The sequence below is a fragment of the Heliangelus exortis genome, chromosome 15 (assembly GCF_036169615.1).
Source record: "Heliangelus exortis chromosome 15, bHelExo1.hap1, whole genome shotgun sequence".
NCBI classification, from domain to species: domain Eukaryota; kingdom Metazoa; phylum Chordata; class Aves; order Apodiformes; family Trochilidae; genus Heliangelus; species Heliangelus exortis.
This window is the reverse complement of record NC_092436.1, coordinates 7,163,894-7,176,183: the sequence shown is the minus strand read 5'-3', so window position 1 is coordinate 7,176,183 and position 12,290 is coordinate 7,163,894. Positions and strand designations below refer to the sequence as shown.

Below are 12,290 nucleotides of genomic sequence, written 5' to 3'. Positions count from 1 at the left end.
ATCAGACTGTCAGAAAGTGTTTGTAATGCAGTTATTCATAATTACATCTAGAAGTAAATGCAATCCATTCACATTCTAGCATTTCTTACAGTGCAATTCAAAAGCCAGGCAGCTGGACCTGGATGGTCTTTATATCAGCTTTCATCTGATTGATATGGCAAACTTGTTTCTTTATATTATTTTGTCCTGGCACTTGCTTGATCCCAACTGAAAAGAAATTGCTGCATAAAACTAAAATTATTATTTGAAAACACACCCCTTCACTCTCTAAATGTGCAGTTGGATTTTAAGTCCATTAACCTTCCTATGGACTTGATATGCTCTAAAAACACAGCTTTGCAGCTTTTTTTTTTTTTAAGTGTGTAAAAATTGGGCTATTTCAAATTGAGCCTTCCTATATTTCAAACAGCTTCCATATTACAGTGTATTTGAATCTTTTCATCAGTTTGGTACTTTGCTGTAGGCAGCTCTTTTCTCTTTTTTCTTTCTTTTTCGAAACAGCATTTAGAAGTGATATTGAGAAAAGAGGAGTATTACCAGCTGCTCCTGGTAAATAACCTCTTTGCTGACCTGGAAAGGCAGATGGAAAAGGTTCATTTGTAGTGACAGATCTCACATGGGAATCTTTGAGGATAGCTCATGTTGAGAAGATTAGCACTGTCCTTCACGTGCAGGTCACTTGTTATAACCACTGCTCCTTGCAGCACAGGGTGTGGGAATATTCCCAGTGTCAGGCAAGAATCAGGGAAAGGGTCAAATGCAACTTTTGATCTGTCCTGTGAAGGAACTGGCAGGGAAGTCATCTGTATTCAAGGAACTCAGAATTGGCTTCTGTGTGTATTTTCAGGTGCAGAGAGATAGGGAAGACGGTGAGGCTTGGGGGGCTACTAAGGAAACACAATTTGTATATGAGGTGGAGGGTTGGTTGTCATAGAAAGGAACCAACTGTTTGAGAAGACATAGAATCTGTGTTTAGACCTGCTGGAAGTATTTTGTTATACTGGAGATGAGATTTCTTTAATCCTAGCTGGTCTTACTTTTCTTTGGAGAGTTTCTATATGCAGCTTAATCGCCGTCACCTCTCTGGAACTTGGTTTAATTTGAAAAAAAGGCAACAAAGATGAAAGAAAACTTGACTGAAAATGTTAAGGGGTTATTTTGGGTTTGAACCTTGTTCTCTTAAAATTAAATTAATCCCTAGATACTTTGTCAAACAGCCCAGGGATAAGAGGTGTAGCACGAGAGCATTGATTTTGTTTTGTTTGCTTTGGTTTTGTTTGAGAATGTGATCAAGAGCATCATCTGCGTTGTTCATTTTGATATAGCCCTTCAAACCATTAATCTGTTCTGAACTCTGCAAGGACACATGATGAAAAAAGTTATTTGAAGATATTAATTAAATTAGGCAGAGTAAACATGATTAGAATGTTTTTTTAGCTTGATATTTCCCTGGCTCATCTTTTCATTCTCAGGCTGCAGTCAGTATAAAACTTGTATGTAAACATAAATAAGATGCTTATTGGATCACTTCAGAATTTGTGTTGAAGAAATTTCTTGACTTTATGTGAAACCCTCTCCCTCTTGAAAAGGTGGTAAAAAGATCTCAGTAGCACTAGATTTCTGAAAATTCAGAGAGACAACCCCTGCATTCACTTCTTGTTTTATATCATATGCTGCAGGCTTGGCAAGAAAAGGCATTTCCTTTTGGAAGAACAGTTTCCTTCCTGGCAATGTCTACAGTAAAATAACATTAAAGAGAAATACGTGTATCAGAAAATGAATGGTTCCTTTTATTACTGTTAGCCATTTATTAAAAAGGAGATGGTTCTGGTTTAATTAACCTAGTTGAGAGCAGCAGATGGGGCAGAATGTCTTGCAGCGATAAGACAATTCCGAAATGGCACCAGATGTTGGAAGCTGTCCCTGGTGGTGTTTGAGTGCAGCACAGATGTTCCAGTCCCACCTGGCTTGTTTCTAAGCATTGCAGGCTAAGCAGCTGTGATGTAACCTATATAATGTAGGCATAACACTAAAAAGCAATATAATTGAACTGCTGCAGCTTCTTCTAAGGGTGGGACTGCTTGGAGGTGAACTCTTTGAGGACAAACAAATAAGGTCAACTTCTTAGCTTTCTCAGGTCAGTGGAATACCTACTTAAAAGCACTATCAAGGGTAACTTGGTTATTTTTAAACTGTTTTTTAAATATTTTTTTTAAAATCAGCATTCCAGTATGGTCGTTAAGTTTTTTTTTCTGTTTTTATATCTTGTCTGTGGTTTTTAGTGAAAAAATGTTACTGTGCTGTATTCAGAAGTTAATAATTTATGTGCTGTATACAAATGTCTGGTTGGGAAATGTCATGTGCCTGCTGTGGAAAGGAAGCAAACTTCTAAAGAAATGAACAAAAATGCAAGCTCTGTCCTTGAAATCCCAATTAAAGATGATTGCAGAATCATTCATGCTTTAAGCAACACAAATTTATATCTAAGGAAACATGAAATTTTTCATAGTAAGCGTAAAAAATAACTTTTTTTACAATAAGAATGTTTGCATTATATATAATACATTTCCAAACTTTGAATTTTGCGAACTGCCAAACTAGTAGCATCCCTCACTTGTCAAAACTTTGCTAACATTCTTAATATCTCTAAATTTATTTCCAGAGTTAGCAAAAACTTGTCTTTTAGCATCCCCCCTAGGAAAACAAAGTTGCAGGCTCTGCAAGGGAGTTGGAATAATCCAGTTTATTGTTTCTGAGGCTTTTATAAATACATGGGTTGATGAAGAGCAAGAATAGTGTCAGCATAGGGCGGAGAATCAATAAATGCACATTCCCACATACAGAACAGTTTTGGGTTTTTTTCATAAGTCCCACATTCAGTTGTTACAATGGGTATTTGCACAATCCTGTAACACCATTTGACTTCTTCCTTCTGTTTCTAGGTGGATCAACTGACCCATTTGGAGGATTTGCTGATTTTAGTTCAGCTGCTGCTTCAGCAAGTTTCCCATCATCACAAGGTAGGATTAATTTACAGATTGAAATGCTGTTTAAGGGCAGAAAGAGGGGAAGAGATGCCACATGGCACTATTGGAAGTTATTTCCCTTTCCAAGGCAAACTGTTTATTTAACTGGACCACAAGTGCTATATTCAATAAGGAAGAATATAGTTACTGTCTGGCACATAGCTAAAGTCTCACTGGGCCCAAAATCTTTAATGAATTTTGTTTCAGAAAAATGCTGGTAGGAGTTAAAAATATATCTCTGTTCATCTAATAATAAAACCATATAATAAGACTTAAAAGATATTTCCGGGTCTAATTTTGAAATGCACTGAAATGTGACTTCTGGAGCAGAAAAGTAAAACTTGAAATAAATAAGTGTGGGTCTAAATGCTTGCTGAATAGTGCTCACTAAACAATTAAAGAGCTGAGTGCACCCCACTTTTGCTGCTGTGGGCAAGGAGCTATTTTAATTGCAGTTCTACAGTGATGAATGAATGCTTCAAGCTGACAGTATTTGTTTTCAAACTGACTGGAGATTTGGCTATAGTGGTAGGACCATTCAGACTATTAAACATCAGTCTTCACAGGGTTTTATGTAAAGTTTATTCAGTTATTTTATTTCCAATAAAAAGTAAACATTTTCCTAATAATTCAGCTACAACTTTCAAGCTTTTCAGATACAGGTAGATATACATCATTTCTAAAAAAAGCTGCTCTGGTGGATAAGAACTTGTATGAAGTGCTTGGTAGTCTTGCTTTGATAATGCTGTGAACTGAAAATTTGTCAAAAGGGCTTTATGCTGCTGTTCATGGTTTTCAGACATTTAGATCATACATGTAGGCTCAGATCATCAGTCTGAAGAACTTTAATAGTATAGGCAGAACAGGAAATGGGTAAGTTGAAGAAAATCAAAAGATGGGATAGTGTTCAATGGAAAACAACAGCCCACCTGTACTAGAAAAATGTCTCTAAAGATGTTCTCAGCTCCCACTTGTCTTCTAAATATTTTTTTTTTAAAAGGCAAGTTTATAATGGTTTAGAGAGTTGTCTTTGTCTGCCAGGTGGCATAATAGGGGTAGCCTGAGACAGGCTGTTTCCAAGGCTTCCACTAATGTCTGCATTATTGTTTTTGGAAGGCCTCGTATGTTGGAGGGAAATCTAATCAAGTTATGTCTTCCACATACAGTAAAACCTTGTTGATGGCTTTTGAAGTTGCATATGTGCATTGGTGGGATGAAATTAACCAACATTTGATATTAGTTTGGCTAAATAACAATTTGTTAGTATTTTTCCCTTTTCAGGAGAAGCCTGTTAAGGAAGATCTAGACATCTTCTATTTAAGTCAGTCATGAACAAGTCCCTGCCAATCACAAGAGCTTGGTTTTAGTAAAGCTGGTTGGGACAGTGCTCAGTTTGGCACTGGCCTGGTTGCCTGGCAGGCAGTTTAGAGCTGTTGTGTCTGTACAGTTTGTTCAGTGCATATGCAGTCATTTTGCCTGCAGACATACCAGCTATTACATAGGCAAAGCTGCCATCTGAAAAGCTGTTTTTTATTTTTGAGAACTGAAAAAATGGAAGCCACCTAGAGCAATGAATGGAAATTCTGGTGGTTTTTTGGGAGCCTATAGTGCTACAGACACTGGAGTTGAAGGAGCTGGATGGCTGGCTTCTGTGTGGTTAGTTTGGGCACTAATGGTGGTTTTGACTGGGTATTCTCAGCAAGGATTCAGGATTAAGTCCAGAATGAGAAAACAGCAAAGAGGTTATCAGCAAACCTGCCTGTTAGCCATCTTTTAGTCAGCATGCTTAGTATCTCTTCCTTTATCCTACAGTTAGGAAATCTGTGCTGGGCATAGATTAGTTAATACACCTTTTATTTAGTTGGCAGGAAAGAACTACTCTAATATTTTACAGGCTTTCATAGTCAAACCCAAGTTGTTTTGCAAACACAAACCCACCTACTGTGCAAATAATTTGTGTGTTAACACAGTCTAAATTGATACAATCCTTTATCTGCATTAACATGATTAATCTATTCCAATCACCATTATGCAAGGGACAAGGAGTCCTGTGAAATGATTAATCATTCCTGAACAGTGTAAGACCCTCTAGATATATTTTCCTTCTTGATTAATAATCTTTGAAGTTCTACTGAAGGGGCAAAACCTTATCCCTTTTACCCCTGCTTCCATTATTGGTGCACACTCTATGGGGTCTGGATGTTGAAGCAGCACACTCAGCATTTACTTATCTATCAGGAATATTTAAAGGAGGTTTTAATTTTTAATATGTAATACTAATTGAAACATTCCAATATAGCCTCTTTGTAAGGGAGATCAAAGCAAATATTCTAGTAAGGCCCTGAGCTAATGAATATCTGTCCATTTTGTGCACTGAAGTTGGTGGCAATGCTTGGATTTTGTGAACATTTACTCTCCTACTGTTCTTTAAATTCTAATATATTGGTAAAAGTGAAGATTACTAAAGTTTGAAGGTGTATGTTGATAAATATTAACATGGAATGTACTAGACTACTGTATAATTACCTTTTGAGTGGGAAGAAAAAAGCTGTAGAAAATTACTGTGGATGTGTGCTATAGAGCTTGCCATTGTATAGGGTAAGAAGTAGAAACTGGCACTGTATTTATCTACCTCAGCTTTGTGGTTGTCTTCATTTGCTCATCTAAAGAAATTCACAGAATGATTTAACAGGTTTTTAGAACTCAAAGTTCATTTCATAGAATAATGATGTTGCTTATGACTTAGTTGAAGTACCAAAAATACATCAGTCACATAATCAAAAATCTGACCTCTACAGTGGCCCAAACTTGGAACAGGATTCACCATGTAACAATGAGACCAGTTTAATTGGCATTGCTTTATTTTTAGTATCATCTCCAGTAAATGTGTTGGGTTTTTGGTTGGTTGGTTTTAGCTTCCCCCATCACTCCTGTGAAGTAACCCTTTTCTTGTTAATAGAAAAACATGTGTTTTTAAGGGAGATAACATCTCCTCCCGTTTGACTCAAAGGTTATGACATTCTCAGTTCACTGGTTTGTGTCTCTGGACATCTGTGCTCCTGAAATAGGTACCCTTGTGGCTGTCTACTAAAAGTTTTTATACTGTTAGGCTCTTCACAGCAAGATACAGAGCACACTGTAAGTTGCTGGTCTGGTTTAAATTCTTGTCTACAAAACCCCTGGTATACTGAACTATGGTTTGAGTGATGAACTAAAGAGTTCAGCAAAGCTTATGCTGAGAGAATTATTAGGTCCAGGATTGAATTGCTGCTTCAAGCCAAGGTTGGGTACCAGATTTAGAAAACTTCATGTGATAAGAAATAATTTCTTCCCATCACCTCTGCAAAAAGCTTCCTGGCCACCTGCTTTCCAAGTTCTGATTCTTGTTTCCCTCAGCACTGTTTTATACAAAGAGCTCGTAATTGTATATAAAATAATTTTAAAGTACTTATCTTTGTTTTATCAGGATGGAATTTGCTTTATCAAGTGGCTCATTCATGACAGCTGTTATCTCGGCAAATACCAGAGCCCTGACATAAAAAGTTGATTAATATTATAAAAGTTCTAGGTGTGGTTTTCACTAGATCCTGTAATCTACCCCTAAGTTATCTTTGTCATACTTCAGCTAAAGAAAACCTGTCCCTCCTTGTCTCACATCCACAGGTGCTGTTATCAAACATTCTTTTTCTTTCTGTGCATGGGTGTTTCATATTTCCTTTGTTACCTTGTTAAAATTGTTGGAATATTCATGAGAGGGAATGATGTCCAGATGGAGGTTCTACCTGCAGATGTTAATCTGGACGGACACAGATCAGCTCTCATTTGTTTCGGTTCATGGAATATGGCATTTCCTCAGTGCCTTTCTCTAAGTCTTCTGCCTTTCTTTTCTCTGTCTTCTTTCCTCACGCACTGTTGCTTTTCCTTCAGGTACAGCAACAAGTGGAAATGGAGACTTTGGTGACTGGAGTGCCTTCAATCAAGCTTCTCCTTGTCCCAGTGCATCATCTGGAGAGCTCTTCAGCAGCACAGCATCACAGCCAGCTGTAGATCTCTTCAGTAGCTCACAGCCAGCTCCTGGGCAGCCTCCAACTGCTTCAAATCCTACTGATCTTTTTGATTTTATGGGCCCCTCTCAGACCACCATGACCACATCACAAAGTATGAATTTGTCCATGATGATCTCCAATGCTGTGGGCATCAGCTTACCCATGTCAAGGTCACAGGTATGCTGCTGTTTGTTCAGTATGCTAATGGCCTTCCTCAATTTATATTTTTCTTTCTCCTTAATCACAATTTTGAAAATTACTCTGTTCCATTCTTGAGTCCACACCTTGTCACTCAGATGTTGTGATCAGCATTTTGTAAGGAAGTTTATCCTAAACATATTAGTATAGCCTCCTAAAAAGAAAGTGTCAATTTTTCTTGAAAACCCTCCTGGAAAGTCAGTCCATTTTGAGATGACAAACACTACTTTGGAAGAGCTGAAGTTGATGGCTACAAATTTCATTGGCTTTTTATTGTAATTCTGTAGAACCAAATTAACACTTGCTGTTGAGTCCTGATGCCTACTGGTAAATTGTTTCAAGTGGATTCCAACAGACTTTTCTTTTTCAGCCTCTGCAACTCATGAACAACATGATGCCGAAGAGCAATACTCTTTATAATGCAAGCACAGAGATGGTCCAGAAGAATGCAAGCAAAACTCTACCCTCAACGTGGTCAGATCCCAGTGTAAATATCAGTTTGGACAGTTTAGGGATGCAGCCTTCCAAACCCCAGCAACCATCACTTAATACTATGATGCAGCAACAAAGTAAGTGATTATTGCACTGCTCTGCATGTACACTGAGCCCTGTATGTGTTTAGTAGGATGCCCTTCAGATGGGGTATTCTGTCAGTTACTGTTTTCCTAAATTCAGTCATTACTGTTTCTTAAACTACTGTGATGCTTCTGACACAAGTGGTGTTTTTCTAATGGAGAATGATGTGCTAGGAGTGTGCATTTTTTTACTGTAGAGTTTGCACCACTCATGTATCTTTATTTCAGGCTTCCTAATCTCTAGAGCTTCTCTAGAATATGCATTTATTGGTTTAAAATACTGTTCAAAACTTAAAGAAGTTTTTGATGCTTCACACAGAAAATAGAAAATCAAGCAAAATAGCTACAGGTTTGGCCATTGTATCTTAGTTCACAGTAACTACAATATATGTTTAGAATAAATGAGCACCTTCAGCATCAGATTATGAATGAATTTTGCATCCTGTTCTCTCCTTACAGATATACAACAACCTATGAATGTCATGACTCAAAACTTTGCAGCTGTGAACCTCAATCCTCAGCCTAACATGATGCCTGTTCGACCCCAGACAAACCCTTTGATGGGAGGGCCCCTTCCTGTGGGGATGGGAATGCCCAGTGTGATGTCAGGTACAATGGGAATGACCCCCATGGGACCCACACCTCTGATGAACCAGGGAATGATGGGAATGAACACAAACATAGGAGTGCCATCCACAGGAATGGGTTTGACAGGCACAATAGGAATGGGGGTACCCAATATCACTATGACCTCTCTGACTCCTGGGACTGTACAACCCAAGCAAGATGCCTTTGCAAATTTTGCCAATTTTAGCAAATAAAGATTGTAAAATAAATGAAATAAAGGTAAAATAATTGGGCAGGCTGAATGAAGGATTTTTAGCTGCACAAATATTAGCTGGGGAAGGGATGGAAAACACTGATCAACACCTGTTTTTTTTTCTTTATCAGTTAAAGTGTCTGCATAAAGAACCAAAAGCTATTTTCTAAATGTTGAAATACTATTAGTCAAATTCTGGAGAGGCGAGAGGTTCTTCTAAGGAATGTGTTAGATGATTTTGCAAAACAATTTGTATTCAGACCATCAAAAAACCTTTCCTATATAGAAGAACAAATTTTAACTTTGAGACTTGATGGAAGACTGGAATAGGGGTTGGGTAAAAATGTTTGAATCTAATTTTATACTTTTCTTTTTTCTTAAAGAGCTTGACTTTCTTTCCCCCCTCTCCCTGATCACTATGTCATAATTGGATCATTCCTTCTACTACCACTGCATCCACAATTGAAGTCACTCAAGTACTATGATCAGTTTTTTATAAGAATATATATTTTTGTCCAAAAATGGCTTACATATGTGATTATGGCTAATTCAAAGGGACCTGGAATGTATATATACTTTTGCTAATGTTCTAGCCACACTGCTATATTACCCAAATTTTTATTGTAAAAATTTTCTCTCAGCAATTTGGTGATCAACAGATTTTTGGGGTCTTAACATGCTTCTATTGTTTTAACTGATATCCAGTGCAAGTCTGGGAGAAGCTTTATCCAAGACTGCTGGAAGGTTTCCTTTCAGAAAACTCCAGAAAATGCACTTTCCTGCAGTTCTTTTACAGCAGCAGTTTAGCATCCTGCCTACCACCAATATCCCTATGAAGCCGCTGGTTCATGGCCTGGGCAGCAGTCAAAAGGCAAAAATAGTTACTTTTTGCATAATTACAAAAAATAACAAGGTGAATTACACTGAAGTTACGTAAATCTATAACCCTGCCTAATCAAACAGCATTGGTTCTTAGCTTTCATACAACATTTGGTGATTCTTTTGTGTAAATATGGCATTAGCAGCTGTGAAATCCAATAGAGAAGTAAAAAAGAGATATATATTAATAAAGGAAACCTGTAGCAGTCGAAGACTTTACTGATTTACTGAAAACAAAAGGATGAATTAAGGTTTGGGGATTTTTTGTTTTCCTTCTGTAATTCTGCATATAATTTCACATGAATCATGATTCTAGAATCTGGAATACAAAGACATTGTTATATTCACAATCTGAGAATATTGTTAAGGATAAGCACTATATTATAGGTAAGAAATTTATCACTTCCCTTTTCTTATGTTGGATTTCTTTTTTATTATTAAATTGATAAAACTTTGTTTCCATTGTATTCATAATGTTCTGTTATACATGACATTAAAATGTTCATTAAAATCAATGTTGGGCTACTTTTCCTTTCATTCCATTTGACATTTATGAGAGCATTTGGGGAAAAAAAAATAATTATAATTTGGGCAAAGTAATTTTTATAAATAATTTAAAATTGTTTAATGACTTCTTATCTGAAGACTTTCCTATCTGGCTCTGCTGTTAGGAATTAAAAATGAAGCAGGCAAGATATCCTGACCCGCTCCAGCCTTGCTAATGCTCCATCTACAACATTTCTAATTAGGCAGAAATTCATGTACTTCAGCTAAGTGGTAATGAAAAGTGATTCATTTGCTGAATAAGAGATGAGAGTGAGTGTAATTAGCTGACTGCGGTTTTTAATCTTTCAACAATTCAATGTGTTTAAATTAGTTTCAAAGAATAGGAGCTTTCAAGTGTTGTTACATCAAAGTAATCAAGGCAGGCTTTAACGGCTGAGTAGGAGAGATCGTTCTGGTTCCTTTTCTGGAACCTTTAAACTTCTTTGAAATAATCATCTTCAAAACCTCTAGTTCTGACAGATGGGAAGATTCAGACTGGTTCAATATATGCAAAATTGGGTGGTGGGAAGGAAGCCAGTTCCTGGGGTGGGAGATGGATGGCAAGGAAAACTAAGCCTGTAGTCAAAGCTGGGTTCAGTGCTGCTCAACAGTCTATAGAAGGCTTTCTGAGGGGTGAGGTGAGTCTGTTCATAATGTTGTCCTTTTAAGGTAAGTTTAGTTGGTTAAATAGCTGGCTGTGAGTGGAAAGATCATGTCCTTGCTTAGGTTGCTCACATATGGGAAACCGTGATTTAACTTTTAATCAGGAAATGAATTATAATGAAGCACATTTTTCAGGGCATAGAAAAACTCATGTAGAAGCTTTATTTGATAATCTAGAGTGGATCTCTGTGGTTGTGTCCATGACATCTTAGTCAAGGGTACAGTAGGCATAGGGAGCAGTTGTGCTGAACCAGCTCCTACTATAGGTCCTTCAATTTATGGATCAGTGTCCTAATTATGGAGAATGTTGTATGAAGTGTGAAAAGATGTGGTTTTTTTCAGCCAGCCACATTGTCTGCAGGTAGATGAGAATGAAGTCCTTTGAATCAAAGTAAACATCAGAAAAATCCAGAAAGTCTGTTTTTAGAATGTGGGCCATGTTGCATCCCCATGTATCTTCAGCCTGCAGTGCTGACAGCCTGTTGCATGCATGTTATCCCATTCTCTCCCCCAGTTAAAAGATATGAATCATATGTTGCAGTGTTCAGCTAGAATATGGTTTACCTCTTTAGATGAAAAGTGTATATCAAATAGTTTGTGTTTGCTTAAAACAATACTGAACTTGTTTAAGGTGGATATTGTAACATTTCCTTGTGATATTTCAGATACAAGCAAAATAACATATTAAAGCTAGAAATTATCTTTCCAGGTAAAAATACAAATGAGTTACTATATGAATGATAGCAATACTTATTTGCCAGCTGTTGCCTGATAAGCCCTAACTCATGCTACTAAAACACTTTGTTTATAAAGCCAGGTTCAGCTGGAACTGCAGACTCTCCAGAAGCCAAGGTCTGATTCACCTGTGTGCTCAACAGCACTTGACTCTATGGTGTGCTATCACCCACTGCCCTTTGGAACAAGTCTGATTTTCTTGTTCTTCCTTCATATTATTTGTAAATTGTACTTTACATCCTTTAAATATATATATTTATGTATATATATACAAATTTAAAAATTTGAATGCCTTGCGACCAATGCAGTGCCTGCGTTGGTCATACTGATGAAAATCAGCAACTTTCATGGGAGTTTGGAGCCTGCAGAGAGTAAACAGAGGGAATTAACTGGTCATAAGATCAAAACCTGCATTGTGTAGCTTCTAAAATTAAGAGCTCAGTTAAAATTAGAGAAATCCTTTGTAAAGGATGTCTACTTAAGAAGAGAAAGGGGAATCGTGATCCATCCCTGTGTGTATTCATGGAATAATTTAAACATGCATCTTGATGTGTGCAAATGAGTAATAAATTCCAGCACAGGTGCAAGTTTAGTGATAACTTGAGCATCCACCATATTCTCCAAAAGAAATTATATTTAAAACACCTAAACAAAGATATTTATAGCAGCATCTGTTTCAGCTATATATGTTAGCTAAGAACAGTCTGATACAGCTTAAGGGTGGTGGGGGAGGGATTTATCAATGAAGTGTTTACATAATGCAGGCAGGCATTGTATACTCAAGGTGATACCAACTATAGCA

General features: G+C 37.2%; 1 protein-coding gene across 1 annotated transcript in view; it reads left to right on the top strand.

Annotated features, from left to right (window-relative positions):
• Positions 1-10,059, top strand: part of CLINT1 (clathrin interactor 1) — a 47,339-nt gene extending 37,280 nt beyond the window's left edge. Inside the window, exons 9-12 of the mRNA XM_071759206.1 lie at positions 2,943-3,020; positions 6,954-7,249; positions 7,641-7,839; positions 8,305-10,059. Of these exons, the coding sequence (XP_071615307.1) occupies positions 2,943-3,020; positions 6,954-7,249; positions 7,641-7,839; positions 8,305-8,666 (935 nt within the window). The 3' untranslated portion in view covers positions 8,667-10,059. The remainder of the gene's footprint in view (positions 1-2,942; positions 3,021-6,953; positions 7,250-7,640; positions 7,840-8,304) is intronic.
• Positions 10,060-12,290: the final 2,231 nt, after the last annotated feature.